The sequence below is a fragment of the Montipora capricornis genome, chromosome 4 (assembly GCF_036669925.1).
Source record: "Montipora capricornis isolate CH-2021 chromosome 4, ASM3666992v2, whole genome shotgun sequence".
Taxonomy (NCBI): Eukaryota; Metazoa; Cnidaria; class Anthozoa; order Scleractinia; family Acroporidae; genus Montipora; species Montipora capricornis.
This window is the reverse complement of record NC_090886.1, coordinates 50,726,930-50,744,429: the sequence shown is the minus strand read 5'-3', so window position 1 is coordinate 50,744,429 and position 17,500 is coordinate 50,726,930. Positions and strand designations below refer to the sequence as shown.

The 17,500-nt window shown below is 39.4% G+C and overlaps 1 protein-coding gene across 2 annotated transcripts; it reads left to right on the top strand.

Moving 5' to 3' along the window:
- Positions 1-1,903: 1,903 nt before the first annotated feature.
- LOC138047294 (tetratricopeptide repeat protein 28-like) lies at positions 1,904-11,700 on the top strand. 2 transcript variants are annotated; one of them, XM_068894085.1, is made up of 5 exons: positions 1,904-1,998; positions 2,238-2,300; positions 2,401-2,475; positions 4,681-9,047; positions 9,765-11,700. In XM_068894085.1, coding segments are annotated over exons 4-5 (4,296 nt in total). In that variant the 5' UTR covers positions 1,904-1,998; positions 2,238-2,300; positions 2,401-2,475; positions 4,681-4,752; the 3' UTR covers positions 9,766-11,700. The 2 variants fall into 2 exon arrangements, with proteins under 2 accessions (XP_068750186.1, XP_068750187.1); XM_068894086.1 differs by lacking the exon at positions 2,238-2,300 and having other exon boundaries at positions 1,915-1,998.
- The last annotated feature ends 5,800 nt before the right edge of the window (positions 11,701-17,500 follow it).

Below are 17,500 nucleotides of genomic sequence, written 5' to 3'. Positions count from 1 at the left end.
ATGAAGACAGATTTCCCAAAAAATTTCGACTACTCTTGTTATATAATAAAGTTCATCCTTTTTCTATGATAACTGTAGAGTGAAGTCTTGAAATAAGTTTTTTTCGATGTTTTCTGTAGACTCTCTTCGGTAATGCTTCGGCAATGCTTGGAAATCGAGCTCGTGAACTAAGTATTGGAAAGCGAGCTCGATGTTGTCATTGTCGAGCATTTTGTCAACATTTCGAGTGCGATTGTTACTCAAGTTCGACAGGTATTTCCAAACACCTAAATTGCTAGGTTAAGTAACTGATGGTACAGGCATCATGGTCACCAACTAAAAGACTATCAGTTCGGACTTTACTAAGTTGCTGGCGAGTTCCAATTATCATAAACTCAGTCTTCTCAGTCTTCATTCAGCTTCAACTTATCTTCGACCATCCACGCCCTCACAGCCCTGATACACCGCTCCATATCACATTTTGCCTCCATCTCGCTTTCAGAACTGTCTAGCTTGAACGACAGGTAAAGCTGAGTGTCGTCTGCATATGCATGGATTTTTGGTTGATAGGTTTTAATAACTTCAAACAGCTTACTAGCATAGACAGAAAAGAGCAGCGGTCCTACATGACCCTTGAGGAACACCGAATGATAGGTGAGATCTGTCTGACAGTTCTCCATTGACCGCAACACGCTGAGAGCGACCAGACAAGTAGGAGGCGAACCATTTGAGAACATCTCCTGTGACACCAAACGACGTTTCTAGGCGCCGCAAGAGTATGGCGTGGTCAACCGTATCAAATGCTGCGCTTAATCAAGCAATACCAGCAAAGACACGTGCTGGCGATTCATGTCAATCAGGATGTCGTTAAGAAGGGTGTCGCTAACTATTTTAAGCAGCGCCGTCTCAGTACTGTGTGATTTCCTATAAGCCGACTGCAAATACAGGAAATAGTTCCTTATCTGTAACGCGGGTATACAACTGGTCAAATACTGCCCTCTCAGTAATCTTGGATACAAATAATAGATTGCTGAGTGGTCACAAGTTCTTGTAAGCAGAGTCCTTGCCGCCCTTTTTAAGCAAAGGGTTTACGATCGCTTCCTTCCACTCGGAAGGGACGTGTGCAATAGACAAAGGTGCATTTACCATTTTCGTGATCACAGGAAGTAAAACATCTAATGAATCAGACACCAGATCAAAGCACCGCACTGCACCGCACCACCATAGCTAAAACTGTCTTCCAAAAAAATGGTATTGGAACAGCAAGTTTGTTCACGGAGTCCCTCGGTGAATATTTAGTAGCGTCAGATCGATTGATAAATACATCGCTTCAATACTCGGGTGTAAGACCATTTAAGGATTTAAAGACCATAGTGATTTTCTGCTGCCTACCCATCTTCCTAAACTCGAGGATATGGTAAGAAACAGCAGAAAAACGATCTTTAGTAGAAAGTTGATTTTTATTCTGATCAACAATAACAGATTTGGTTTTTGCCTATGGCCAAAGCGATCTTCTAATGGAAAGTTGGGTGCTTCGTTTTCGAGTTGGGATTCCGCTTCGTTTTCGACTCAGGGTGGTTATTTCGATTTCGACCTTTTGTGTGCTTTGTGCTATGTTCTTCGTTTTCGAGTGCTTGGTTTTCGATGCTTCCCCTGCCGTAAAGCTCTGAGAGCAGAAAAAATAAGCGTGCTGGTTTAGTTAGATGTGCATGTTTAATGGCAGTAAGGTTCATAATTATCTAAATCGTCGGGTACTCTTAAGGCCGGAGACTTTTTTTCTTTTATCTTTACTGGACGTAATTTCATTTTCCGTTTATTTGTGATAATGCTGGAGTCAAAACAACGTGATATCACAGAGCTGATAATAGAATGATTTCCGCTATATATTCAAAACTGCAACTGAACAAATCACTTTCTGTGCCTTCGCCAACTAAACAAGACTCTCCCAAACTGCTGTTTTCTTGTTCTGCTGTAATCTCTGTATTGTTTAAACGCAGTCTTTTAATTTATTTGCAAAAGGTAAGTTAAGTGCTCCATAGGAGAAATCAATTCTATGGTCAGATTGTTAATCGAGATTAGGTTGGCTCAAGAAATGCTCTTCTGTTTGCTAAGCTTATCAAAAAAAATTCTTGTCACTAGATCGCTATATCTTAGAACTCGATTTAAAAAAAAAATGCGTGCGTTTTGCTTTGAGACTATTACAGCTTGTTATAGTTTCTTTTTTTAAAGTTTAATTCATGCTAAATGTTTTATATTAGTTTCACACTGTGACAGAGGAACGGAAACGAAATGTATGTTTCTACTACAGTGAGGCAAAGAAGGTAATTTGTGAGGTACGGACAATTCCAAGAAAAAAGAGTATTTCCATTTTGTTATTCGTGTTTCTTTTTTGCTTTTTTTTCCTTTTCTTTTTTAAATCAGACTGCAGATTTCGTTCTTTGGTCGCGCTCTAATTACTATGCTGTGTCTTTCTGAGTGACTCACTGAGGAAAAAAGGTCAGTAATTTTCAAGTTCATCCTAATGATTATAAATACTTTAATACTTCAAGAGTATTGAAACTAGGCTAAGCGCTGTGTGCTTGACTGTACCGGTTCGAAAAAGGCTGATTAAAATTCAGGACGAAAAACAATATCCTAGGCCTGCAGGCTTTACAAAACAACCGTTACGCTTGTTTGAATTGAACAAAAGTTTTAGGCGCGCTGCAGTTAAAGTGCCACTATAATCAAAAAATCATTTCTGTTTTTCTTCAGATTTTCAGTGTGTTTGCTTAACACCTCACTGGCAAAATTTTGAGCTTGGATATTTATCCAAAGGCTGTTTACTTTGAGTGTAAATTTTTGATTTCACTGTCCGCCAATATTCATGTTCAAAACTAACCGATGGGACCTCAGAGGGTTGGATCTAGGAAAGTGACGTCATTTACTCACCAGCTTAAAACGCAGGCCATTTTATATGCAAAACACTAGTTTAAAAGTCTGAAAGCCCGAAACTCTCGTGCTGCATATTAAATAACTAAAGCCTCGTACACATCCATTGCATTCTTTAACTTGCATTCTTTAACTCATGAGTCCTTTTCGTTATTTTCTCCTCGATCCAGCTCTCTCAAATAATTCAAAGTTAGTAATGGCGGACCATTAAAAAGGAAAATTCTAGTTAAAATAAACAGGTGTCTTTTTGAAATCAAGGCTTAAAACTTGGCTCGCTTAGTGTTTAGTTAACATAGTTTTGAAATCCAAAAAAATAGGAGAATCGATTTTTTGGTCATAGTTTTTCATAAGTGGAGAAGTAAAGCGTTGATCGATATTTGCTTAAGTCCTGCTTCGTGGTAAACTTGATTTTTTATCTCACACTTTCTTGTTTTTTTAACTTATTCGAAAACTCCATCCATACATAACTATTTAATTGTCGCTATTCTTTTCTCGTGACAGTTCACTGTTCCTCCTTATCGATACCACTCATGCATTTGGTAGCAAAATCTTTCTTTCTGGTCTCTTCAACTACCTTAAGTCCTCTGTTGCGATGTATTACCATCCACTTAGGGACGATTTTATTTTTGGGGGATCTGGATCTCTTACATTTAAGCCGAAAAGACAAACTAGAGGATATGTGTTATTCACAACCAAGGCATCCACAAATACCTATAACATGAATATAAGTTTAGTCCATATCATGCATACGTCAACGAAGTATTTTGTTCAGATGTTCAGTTTGTAGAAGGGGAAGGGGGTTTACAGTCTCTAATAGACCTCAATGTCCCCCCCCCCCCCCCACGTCCCCCTCAAAAAGGCTTCAAACATAAAGTATCATGTTCTTTCCCAAACGCAATGAAATTCCTTTCTACATGTGATGGACTTATGATGTTTCACAGTTTGTAATTTTAAAGCTCCAAAATAGCTGACAAATAAATTCTCTAACTTGCTCAATGAACCGCTGATCCTTGGCGTGCATTCATAACTTATTATGAACACCTAGTCAACTATGGTCAAAAAAGTGAATAGGACATTTTTTGCTTAAGTTGTCATTGTGCTGGCTTTTTAGTAATAAGTGACGTTTAGACCTCCGATTAAATGAAACGCGTTTTGTCATATAGCAATTGGTAAGTCAAATGCAAAACAAAGTGGCATGAATGCGAAAAGATTCAAGAAGTAATTTTTCAGAAGGAATATTTAAAGCTCTTGTTCTTTCCAAAGCGTTAGTTCACTATTGTGCTAGCATTCTGGCTCACTCGGTTTTCATTGGCAATGCAATGCTAATTTTTGCAAGTGCCGAACTCGATATGAGTTATTTTATTTTACTTGTTTGACGATTAAGCAAGTAAAGCACAACTGTTTTGCTCAGTGTTTGACTTGTGAAAAAAATAAGGGAGGGGGGGGGGGGGGTGCAGGTTTGGAGTTATTGGTAAGCTACAGTCATCCATAACCTCTTCTTACTTTATGCTTCTGGGTCTGTTACTTAAACTCAAAGAGCGCGATTCCAAGGTGAAGCGATGTTTGCCGTTTTTTGTAACAAAACAAGTGAATTATTTCATGTAGAATCGTAATTGATATCCTGCAAAAGTGAGGGCAAATCCCCCGTGTTAACACGTTGATACCACCCCTTAACTAATCACCCTGGGAGGAAATAGGGTGGGAAAAACGTTTTCGTTTCGAAGCTAAAAAGCAGACTAAACATCAAGCGTCTTTATCTTTCTTTCCTTCCAGCTTCATTTGACATCGATTTGACATTGGATCATCTCATGGAAAAAGTTTTAATTGTCATTTAATTATTGAATAATGGTAGATAGGAAGTTAGAGGCTGTAGAGCAGCGAATGCTAGAGCTTGCCATTGCGATAAGTGTAGGAGACAGATATCGTGAAGGAAGGGCTCATTTTCACCTCGGCGGTGCTTACCTCAACCTACCTGATTATCAACAGGCCATAAAAACCTATGCACAAGCATTACATATTTTCATAAAAATAGGCTGCAGGGCGGAGGAGGGATCAGCTTATGGAAATCTGGGAATTGCCTATCGCAAACTAGGTGATTTTAAACAAGCCATTGAGTACTACGAAAAACATCTTAGTATTGCTAAAGAAGTAGGTAATAGGGCTGGGGAGGGATCAGCCTATGGAAATCTGGGAAATGCGTATCTTAGTCTAGGTAATTTTAAACAAGCCATTGAGTACTACGAAAAACATCTTAGTATTGCTAAAGAAGTAGGTAATAGGGCTGGGGAGGGATCAGCCTATGGAAATCTGGGAAATGCGTATCTTAGTCTAGGTAATTTTAAAGAAGCCATTAAGTACTACGAAAAACATCTTTGTATTGCTAAAGAAGTAGGTAATAGGGCCGGCGAGGGATCAACCTATGGAAATCTGGGAAATGCCTATCTTAGTCTAGGTAATTTTAAACAAGCCATTCAGTACTACGAAAAACATCTCAGTATTGCTAAAGAAGTAGGTGATAGGGCAGGGGAGGGATCAGCTTATGGAAATCTGGGAATTGCCTATCGCAATCTAGGTGATTTTAAACAAGCCATTGAGTACTACGAAAAACATCTTGGTATTGCTAAAGAAGTAGGTAATAGGGATGGGGAGGGATCAGCCTATGGAAATCTGGGAATTGCCTATCGTAGTCTAGGTAATTTTAAACAAGCCATTGACTACTACGAAAAAGATCTTAGTATTGCTAAAGAAGTAGGTAATAGGGCTGGGGAGGGATCAACCTATGGAAATCTGGGAAATGCCTATCTCAGTCTAGGTAATTTTAAACAAGCCATTGAGTACTACGAAAAGCATCTTAGTATTGCTAAAGAAGTAGGTAATAGGGCTGGGGAGGGATCAGCCTATGGAAATCTGGGAAATGCCTATCTTAGTCTAGGTAATTTTAAACAAGCCATTGAGTACTACGAAAAAGATCTTAGTATTGCTAAAGAAGTAGGTGATAGGGCTGGGGAGGGATCAACCTATGGAAATCTGGGAAATGCCTATCTGAGTCTAAGTAATTTTAAACAAGCCATTGAGTACTACGAAAAGCATCTTAGTATTGCTAAAGAAGTAGGTAATAGGGCTGGGGAGGGATCAGCCTATGGAAATCTGGGAAATGCCTATCTTAGTCTAGGTAATTTTAAACAAGCCATTGAGTACTACGAAAAAGATCTTAGTATTGCTAAAGAAGTAGGTGATAGGGCTGGGGAGGGATCAACCTATGGAAATCTGGGAAATGCCTATCGCAATCTAGGTAATTTTAAACAAGCCATTGAGTACTACGAAAAACATCTTAGTATTGCTAAAGAAGTAGGTAATAGGGCTGGGGAGGGATCAACCTATGGAAATCTAGGAAATGCCTATCTCAGTCTAGGTAATTTTAAACAAGCCATTGAGTACTACGAAAAGCATCTTAGTATTGCTAAAGAAGTAGGTAATAGGGCTGGGGAGGGATCAGCCTATGGAAATCTGGGAAATGCTTGTCACAATCTAGGTAATTTTAAACAAGCCATTGAGTACTACGAAAAACATCTTAGTATTGCTAAAGAAGTAGGTAATAGGGATGGGGAGGGATCAGCCTATGGAAATCTGGGAAATGCCTATCTTAGTCTAGGTAATTCTAAAGAAGCCATTGAGTATTTCGAAAAAGATCTTAGTATTGCTAAAGAAGTAGGTAATAGGGCTGGGGAGGGATCAACCTATGGAAATCTGGGAAATGCCTATCTTAGTCTAGGTAATTTTAAAGAAGCCATTGAGTTACACGAAAAAGATCTTAGTATTGCTAAAGAAGTAGGTAATAGGGCTGGGGAGGGATCAACCTATGGAAATCTGGGAAATGCGTATCTTAGTCTAGGTAATTTTAAACAATGCATTGAGTATTACGAAAAACATATTAGTATTGCTAAAGAAGTAAGGGATAGGGCTGGAGAAGGATCAGCCTATGGAAATCTGGGAAATGCGTATCTTAGTCTAGGTAATTTTAAACAAGCTATTGAGTATTACGAAAAACATCTTAGTATTGCTAAAGAAGTAAGGGATAGGGCTGGAGAAGGATCAGCCTATGGAAATCTGGGAAATGCGTATCTTAGTCTTGGTAATTTTAAACAAGCCATTGAGTACTTCGAAAAGCATCTTAGTATTGCTAAAGAAGTAGGTAATAGGGCTGGGGAGGGATCAGCCTATGGAAATCTGGGAAATGCCTATCGCAATCTAGGTAATTTTAAAGAAGCCATTGAGTACTACGAAAAAGATCTTAGTATTGCTAAAGAAGTAGGGGATAGGGATGGGGAGGGATCAACTTATGGAAATCTGGGAAATGCCTATCTTAGTTTAGGTAATTTTAAACAAGCGATTAAGTACTACGAAAAGCATCTTAGTATTGCTAAAGAAGTAGGTAATAGGGTTGGGGAGGGATCAGCCTATGGAAATCTGGGAAATGCCTATCGCAAGCTAGGTAATTTTAAAGAAGCCATTGAGTACTACGAAAAGCATCTTAGTATTGCTAAAGAAGTAGGGGATAGGGATGGGGAGGGATCAGCGTATGTAAATCTGGGAAATGCCTACTGCAATCTAGGTTATTTTAAGGAAGCCATGGAGTACCATGAACACAGTCTTAGTATTTTCAAGGAAATTGGAAACTTTCTAGGAGAGGGAATCGCGTGGTATTCGCAAGGTCATGATCATGAATTGTTGGGTTCCTTGAGTAATGCACTCAGTTGTTATCGTTCAAGTATAAAACATTTTGATGCAACAAGGCATAATCTGAAGTCAGATGATGAATTAAAAGTAACTTTTCGTGATTCTTATCGCGTGGCATACACTGCTCTGTGGAGGACACTTTTGAAGAATGGAGAGATTGAAGAAGCTTTGTATGCTGCTGAGAAAGGTCGAGCACAGGCTTTGAGCGATATTTTGCAAGATCAATACGGCATTGACTCTCAGTCATTTTCTGCACTTGCTCCGAATCAAACTCTTATAGCTGCATTAGAGCGTTTACCTTCACAAGCCGTTTTTGTGGCACTTGACGAGAACAATATCACGTTTTGGGTGCTAAGAAAAGACAGCAAGATCAGCTTTCGACAAAACGAAATCGCAAATGGAAGTGCTGATTTGTTGATGAAAACTATTTTGAAAGGGATCGGCGTAGGGGATGGTGTCAGATGCGAGAATCGTTCTTTGGATCCACTACGCAATGACCTGTCTTGGAGCAAAATATGTATCAGTGAGAAAGCAGTTCTACCATCTTCATCCTCCGTTGACTCTTTACAACCGTTGTATGATGTCTTACTCGGGCCAATTGCAGACTTGCTCCAAGGAAATGAGTTAATCGTTGTTCCCGATGGACCATTTTGCTTGGCTCCATATTCTGCGTTGAGTGAATCTATCAGGATCCGCACCGTTCCCTCGTTGACTGCTTTTAATGTGATCGTTGGTGCACCTGAAGACTTCCACAGTAAGACTGGAGCACTGCTTGTAGGTGATCCGTGGTTGAAGGAAGTTACTAACAAGAAAGGGGAACCCATTTGGGAACAGCTTCCGTGCGCAAAACAAGAAGTAGAGATGATTGGACAACTTCTGCAGACAACACCGCTGACTGGAAAAAGTGCCACGAAAGCTGAGGTGCTGAAAAGTATGAAATCAGTTGCTTTAGTTCACATTGCAGCACATGGATGTCAAAAAACGGGAGAAATTGCTTTAGCCCCAAATACCGAACGGAAATCGCAAATCCCCAAAGGGGAAGACTTCATTTTGAAAATGTCGGATGTTCAGAAAATTTCTCTTCGAGCAAGGCTAGTTGTGCTGAGCTGTTGTCACAGTGGCCGGGGGGAAGTGAAGTCTGAGGGAGTGGTGGGAATTGCAAGGGCTTTCCTTTGTGCTGGAGCTCGGTCTGTTTTGGTGTCACTCTGGGCAATTGATGACGAGGTAACGTTGCTTTTCATGAGGAGCTTCTACCAGCACCTGGTAGATGGAAAAAGCGCAGGTGCAGCTCTTCAACAAGCAATGAAATCTTTCCGAGAGTCAAAGCAGTATTGCTCTATAAAGCACTGGGCGCCATTTTTGCTGGTTGGCGATGATGTCACGCTGGAATTTCCAAAAAAATGGTAAGTGAAGTTCGAGTTTAACTCACAAACAAGAATACTTTCAAATTGGAAAATTGACGATAGGAATCAAATAGGCCTAAGATGGCATGATAACGAGATGCTACAATAGACAAAAGTAGTTGGGAAGGTTATGTAAATGAACCGCACCATAGCTGTATGTACTTCAACCCGCTTCTGTTAAAGCGCAAAAGAAATAGTTTCACCTTTTCTTATATAGACCCCTCCCCTCTATTCAATGTTGGAGGGTAACTCAACAATTTCCCACTAAAGCCATTTAGCTTTGCACAACATTGAATGAGGGGGGAGGGGAGAGAAGGAATGAAGACGTCAAAAGTGCTAGCCTTCCCAACAGATTTGTCTATTATTGTAGCTTCGTAGTGTAAACAATTCAAAGTTTCCTCTAACACGCTTTTGTCATAAATGTAATTTCCACATGCTTGTCACGCATGCACAGTAGCATATTTAAAGGATACACTTCACATTGGTGGAAAAACTGTTTTCGTTCAGCCTTTTCTGAAGATGGGTCATTTATCACCTCGTGATGTCTCTTTTGGTGTTTCCGTTCTATGAAGCTCCCATAGCTCTCTAAACGTCATCTTTTGTAAGGAGTTCAAAGACAGCATCGTCCTGCACGTAGCCATTCGCATCGGCGCATTGTGTATGCTCAAAAGAACCAGCTATATTTAGAGCTGTTTTATTTTTTTTTTCTTTTTCCAGAATCGATGTCAAAGATGCTAGAAGACAACCTAGCAGAGCCGGACACTTAAGTGATTGCCGAACTTGTAAAAACAAAAGTAGAACGGGTTAACAATCATGGTTTTACCAGTAGAACAAGCTCCAAAGGTTTAGTAGAAGTTTACTGCGTTAACTAAACCAACAGACTGAGATTATTGCAAGTGAAATTATGACAGAAAGCTTAGATCTATAGTAAAATGCTAGTTTTACCCGTTATTTTTATACTTCGTTTCTCATATAACTTCAACGGTCAGTGTTGCTCGAATAGCGATCAAAATCATAGTGCTATAGTTGAGTTGCTAAAACTGATGTTTTATTTAGTTCTTTGAAACTGTTTTTGTTGTATGAGTGTAAGATAGTTACGAAAGAAAAGAAAAAAAACACTTTTGCTGATGATCCTTAACATCAGACTTTTACCGTGATAAGGAAAATGCAACATTTGTGTCATTTGCAACATTCAAAGATCACAAAATAGAAGGGAAACGACGGGTGAAATTTTTTCCTGTTCTTCTGCATAACAAATGAATGAAATCGTCAGGAATAAAGAAGACGTTTTTCTTTTCTTAATAAATTTCCAAGTTCTTTGTAGGGCTTACTCCCTCGAGTTATCAGTGGTGTTTTTAAGCAAAGTGAAAGAATGTGTTTGCATTCGAAAGTAGTTCAATTCTTGGAATAATAGTTATATAGGGAACTAACAAATCGGCTACAAAGCTAGAAAAAAATCTCTGGAGCATATTCATAGCCACCTTCACAACTGGAAAATTTTAAGGTGGCTCTGAATCCGCTGCAGAGAATTTTTTATACCTTGCAAAGAGTTTTATCTTTTCTTTCACTTTTTATCTTAGCTTGCTAACCACTTTTGAGCAATAAAAAATGGGGGTCACGGAGTTCGTTTCTGAGATACAAGCTTTTGAAGACAAAATATAGCGCATTTTTTAGAAGGCGTCTTCCTTGCTATGATAAACTTTTACGTCACATTAATGAGCGCACCTTGTTAAGAAATGATTGGTGTCTCATTTGGTACCACAACATTTGATGTTATGTGAAACAGCTGGGGTAGATTCAATCCTTCCAAATAGTACAGTTGGTTGAAACTGTTGGTTTGAGCCTCAAGGGAGCAAAAGGCTACAGGCAGCCTATAGTATGGCCTTTAATTTAGACCATTTCCGTCCCAAGGGTCAAACTGATGGTATTTGGAGACCAGGGTCATGTAACGCAACCGAATGTTTAACTTACGTTTTAAACTGAAACCCTAATTTAATGTAAGGCTCTGTTGCATTTTGCGATTTTTCATGCAATAACGAGACAAGTTGCAAGTTGCACACTTTACCACTGCCAAAAACAAGGTGAGACAAATTGCAAAACCCTTCGGGGAAAGTAAAATCCATTGCTACTTTGCGCATTGGTTTACGCAAATTAGCAACGAAGGTTTCAAGCGATGCGTGCTGTGAAATCTGCCCTGCAACTTGTGTCGCAACGGATTGCGTGATCAGCCAGTGAAATGTTCCTTTAACCTCATGAGATCATCGAAAGCGAGACAAATTGCAGGAAACGGTGCCCAGTGTAACAGACGTCAAGCGAATAGCTTTGCAGTGTGAATTCTCTTGTCGAAACATAATTGAGAGACAAGTTGCTCGAAAAATTGCCGAGTGTAACAGCGCCTTTATGGGTCAAGTAAGTAAGGAAACCATCTAACGTTGGATAAGACAATTCACTCTCCATTTGCTTATCTTATAACTTGATTAGAAATCATAAACATGTTCAGTTTTACAAAATGCATAAAAATATGTCTTCCAAACGCACATATAAAATAAGTTTGTGAAGGTAGAGATCTGTAGTTTAATGTTTATTTCTTTGAAAAATGTTACAAAAAAGCTTCCAAAACGAAAAGCGTTATTAAAACACGAGGCATTAAGCACCCTGGAAAGGAAAGTGATTAGATGTAATAATTGTGTGCACATCTACAGTTTGTAGGTATGGACACCGATTTTAAAAGGGTTTCCTTTCAAGGGCGTTTCCTTTTCGATAGCTTCGGTGTGGATACTATCCCAAAGAGACGACAAAGCCCTGGTTTCAAAAGGTTTGCATGTATTTCTCAGTGATACCCGCCATCGCCACGAACGTTCCCAATCCAGATGAGAGCGTTGTCGGCTTGGGAGCTGTCCAAAATGACGTTGTGGTCTGGAATGTGGAAAATAAGGGAAAACTCATTTACACGTCATAGGTTCCTGTGCTATAAAGCGCTGATAACAGTGAAAGCCCCACGGCGAACCATTTACGCCCCTCGCTCCGGCAATCAGCGCTTCGTTCAACGGGTATTAAAAGCCATAGCTATACAGATTAAATAAAAAAGTGGAAAGCCACCACTAAAGTCACCAGTGATAGGAGTGGCTACCTATAGCTCCAAAAGCCGTTCACCAAAGGAGCACGATAAGCCAAAAAGACTTGTTTCATTTACCAAAACGTACTAACGCAAGTTTTGTTGTCTTGTTGGAAAAAGACGCCAACGAATAAAAGCCGAATTCGATGGCTTTCGAAGCAAATGTTTGCAGAGTTTGGCTGCCCTTAATTCCTTCTCAGTGTACAAGCAGTTCAAATGAAGAAGACGAGTGGGCAGCGGAGGTATCGTCCGTGATCTACGTGGAATTTCGAGGCGATCGAAGACTTGGGAGCGACTTTATGGCCCTTTCCCTTCGGTGAATCCGTTCGGCGGCTTGGTCTCGGTGCCCAAACTTTGGTAAAGAATATATAGAGGGAAAAGAGGAGGAACCAAAAACCACGTAAATCGCTCTTAATCGACCCAAAAACTGTACCAGAGACATAGAAACACAAGACTGCTTTAGGCCTCCGATTGCGAGAAACCAATTATAAGATGTATCAAGATCTGCCCTTTCAGATTGTGGATCGGCAAAGAGCACAAATGGACACTTTTAAGAAGGCCAGGCGAAACACCATCCTGGCTTCATTTAGCAAGGCAGAGCCCGATAAGCTGTTCATCAGAGGAAAATTCTGGCCTGTAGGTAAAGAACTTGATTTGTAAGCTTAATTTGGCTACAGTTTTGACTGTCTTTTGTTTATTTTAAATTAAGCCTGATAGATTCGGCCTTTGCAACATCTAGATTAAAGTAATATTGGGCGGCTTAGAAATGGAAAACACGAACAAGGTAACAAATGCAACCGTATTCCTTCAGCAGTCCTCTAATATTATTGGTTTTAAGTGTGTTTATGAGTAGATATGTTTATTTATGTATTTTTGTTTTGTTTTTCCAGCTTACACCTTTAAGGTTTATTTCAATAATGCACTCGAGCGCCTTCGACCCAATTTTCTTTAACAAAATATGCGAGAAAAATGGATCTCCGAATAGGATCGATTAACACGCGGGGACGAGGAGACAGGCTTAAGAGACGAGAAATTTTCAACTGGCTCAAACGCAGAAATATGTCGATGTATTTTATTCAAGAAGCCCATTGTACGGAAGACAGTATACACGATTGGAGAGCTGAATGGGGTTATCAGGCATTATTCAGTTGCTGTTCTAGTAACAAAGCAGGTGTAGCCATACTTTTTAACAATAATTTCAGCTTTCAACTCTCAAAAGCTTATATCGATCCCAAGGGACGATTCATAATATGTGACCTGACCACAAATGAAAAACATATAACTTTAGCAAATTTATACGCTCCAAACGAAGATGATCCAAATTTCTTCACCTCTGTTTTTAGTCATCTGCTCGACATTAAAGGCGAAGAGGTAATTGTGGGTGGTGACTTTAACCTAGTATTGAATGTTGACAAGGACAAAAAAGGTGCGGGTCTTGCTAGAACTCATAAAAACACGCGGGAAGTGATAGCCGATTTCTTTGAAAACCTTGATTTAATAAATGCATGGAGAGTTTTAAACCCTGAGATTTCCAGATTTACGTGTCGACAAAAAAAAAAAAGAAGCCTGAAGTCCACTGCAGGCTCGACTTTTTCCTGGTAAATCAGACGACTTTTTGCAACACTGTCAGTGCGGACAGTGTTGCAGGATATAAAACGGATCATTCCATGATTACATTACAAAATTTCGCTGCATTCTAACAATAGAGGGCAACAATAAATGACACTGAGTATGTTAATCGGATAAAGTCAATTGTAAAACAGACCAAGGATTTTTACGACAAAGCAAGATTTCACTGAACTGGAAAGAGGCTTATCAAATGGCTTTTCAATGTACAAAGAGTACTAAACTTATAACTTTCAATTTCAAATTCCTTCATAGAAGAATATCAACAAACAACTTCTTGAAAAAAATTGGACTCGTTGATTGCGAGAAATGCACTTTCTGTAAAAGAGAAACAGAGAAACTGGCACATTTATTTTGGGCTTGCCCAAAAATTCAAGTTTTTTGAACTAAATTTAAGGTATGGCTACAGTCTTGCCAAGTCATTGCTAAAGAGACACCCTTAGAGCCTGATACAGCACTGGGTCTAAGGCCAGATAGTTCTAAGCATAAGCTTCAAATTAACTTCTGCTGCTTAAATGCTAAATATTATATTTGGCTATGTAGACAGCAAAAATGTTGTCCAAAATTAAAAGATTTCTTACTGTATTTCAAGCATATCCATGAAATGAAAAAAACTACAACTACAATTGCTTTAAAAAAGTGGGAGCCTCTGTTGTTGTTTTTTAATCTCTTGACAGCCTGACCCTAGTGCCCTGATAAAGAAAATGAAAATGAAGGTAAAAGAAACAAGGCGCATATAAATCATAAACCACGCATATTTTATTTAAGTCTTTTCAAATTTAGAACTTAAATTATTGACAGGAGTAAGCTGGCCTCTTCTGGTGTTGTTGTTGTTGTTGTTCTTTCTTTGGGTAAGAATTTTAAGCAGTGCAGCGAACTAATACTAATTGTGTTGTATTGTAGGTGTAAGTATCAGTATTGTTATTGATGTAAGTATGGTATGGTATTAAATAAAATTTAAAAAAAGAAAAAAAAATAGTGAAAAAAGGGAAGCTATTTTTTATTTTAAATTGTAAATATTTTTTTGAATTTTGAAAAAAACATTTTCACCATACCAATCCTTATATTTCTACTCTTGCATAATATAGTACAGTACAAATACACATATATCGAGCTTGGGCTACCTGTGATTTAGCTAGAGACAAATGTCGCTGTCGTTTTTTCGCTGCAATACAATTGTCGCTGTCGCTGTTTCGCTAGAGTACAAATGTTTGCTAAACATGTTTAATTTTTGCGTCCTGTAATTTTGTTTAATTCGAAGAATAAGCGTGCGTAAAAACGGCCTTCTTTTTAAGATCAACCACTTTACTTTCACCATTACTGAGAAAGCCAGAGATAGACTTTTGAATTTTTTTGGTGAACTTAGCGACCTTAACGGGCTTAGCCACAGAGCCTCATTATCCTCGGAGTCAGAATCAGAGTGGATGCATTTTCTCTCGTTAAGTCCTGGTTCACTTTCACTCCCAGAGCTAGAAGACACAAACACGTGTTTTTCTGCAAGAGAAACAGTTAAGAGTAGGTCACTTCCAATATTTGCTAATCAGACTAGTATAACTAGTTTGTAGAACAGTTTCTGCCTCGACCTTTGGCGCTGATTCTCTTCTCGGTCTCTGACCCACACGAAAATAAAATGACTGAAAGTTTGGCAGTTATTGTTGTTGCCTAGTTTGCTGACAGATCATCACGCTTCCGGCATGCAAAAGCGAAACAGATTAGTCCCGACCTTTTAAGGCCCGCCCGCCAAAAATGAAAAATTTGTAAAATTCCGGTTTTAAAACTCTGGCTAACACAATTCGTTATGGGTTTTGGGTGGGCTTATAACTGTGGGGGGGGGGGGGGGGTCATAAGCGGGGGCTATAAGCGGAAAGGAGCCACGAAAAAAGCCGCTGTAACAGATTGAAACTTTTAGCTGAAACGTATGTGCAACGACGCTGCAAAACAAGTTTTAGCAGGCGTTCCAGGGTGTAATATAACTGGTCGAACCTCGTTCGGGAACGTTGTAGTAGGTAAATGTTTCGTTCTCGCGAAAAACGAAACCAAAGAAGTGGGCTCACAAGCGTGCTTGCACAAAGAAACAAGAGGCCGGTTACACAGTGTTGCATGGTTTTTATACCTTGGTTATATGCATAACAATGGACTCTTTGAAGAGTGGGCTTCAGCGCAAGCGCATCGAAATACGCACTATGACATCATAACATCGAGTACGGTGAAAGAGAATACCCTGCCACTCGAACAAAGTTCTCGTCGCTAGCTACGCGGTAAGCAGAACCTAATAAATGGAAGTTGAAGTATATAATTTATTCAAGTAACAATAACTTAAAAATTAAACAAGCCTTACCTGTAAGGTGAAGTTTGATTGAAATTTTATGTCCTCATTGATGCATAGAGAGATCACGTGAGAAAGCGCATGCGTGGTGAAGATCATCCTTTAAAGACAGTGGCCCATGTTTGTTCACAAACCCCTCTGAGTGGGGAACCCCCCTATTTAGGGCGTGATCTCTCTATGCATCAATGAGGAGATAGAATTCCAATCAAACTTTACCTTACAAGTAAGGCTTGTTTAATTTTTAATCTCCTCATTTCCTGATTCGAGATCCCGTGAGACTTCAAAGCACATGGGCCATAGCAAGTCACAGTAATGAACAACAATCTGCTCTGCAACACAACAAATGGTTTATTTTAGCTTACCAATGGCATCTAAAAGTAGAAATTAAACAGAGCAATTCAGAATGGATTGTCCATAGTTATTGTCCTCGGTTACATCTTTCTTGTAGTAGGTAGCAAAAGTACATTCTGCGGAACATCCTGCAGCAGCCATTACAGTTTCTAGAGGTACACCTTTCCTAAAAACAGCTGCACGTGTACTGTGTGGCTTGAAGTGTGCAGTGTCTATACCTGATTTCATCTTGACCGTTTTGACCCACCTTGAAATCGTACTTTGGGAAACTGGCTGGTGTGGCTTACTATAACTAAGAAATAATCTGGTGTATTCAGCGCTACGAACTGGTTCTGTTCTTATCAAATACTCCTTTAGGTATGTCATTACACACAAGCGTTTATCAACAGGATATGAAAGCAAAATAAGCACTGGTTGTGGTTTCCCTGGTCTAGTCTGCTTTACTAATTTGTCAACATGAAACTTGTATGAGAACTTCCCTTTAGACATCTGTTGGATGTCCATTAAATGAACTGATTGACACCTTTGGCCAGTAACCAACATACACAACATAACTATACTTAAGAGTCAACAATACACCTTATTCCAAAATGGCCACCATTTTAGTATTCTTTTGTTTCCATGCAAATCAGCCCTAACGGCCTCGTTCAAGGTTAAGTATTCGTTTGAATTTTACGTTTGAAAGCGAGATCATAAGGGCTAATTTGCATGGAAACAAACGAATACTAAAATGACGCCCATTTTGGAATAAGGTGTATTTCAAGTTCAGAGTCTTTGCAGGGCTCCAAGTTTTAAGGAGGTCCAGAACTTTGGATACGTCCCATATTGACTGATATCTGGGAAGTGGTGGCCTGGACTGGAAAGCTGCTTTGACAAATTTCTTTATCATGGGGTGTTCGCCCACTGTGTAAGGGCTATCCGCAATGTCTACTGCTGCAGATAATGCTGATCGGGCAGTGTTAATGGCTGAATAGCTGCTTCCAGAATCATAAAAGTGTGTCAAAAAATTAATAGCATTGGCTAAAGTTGGATGAA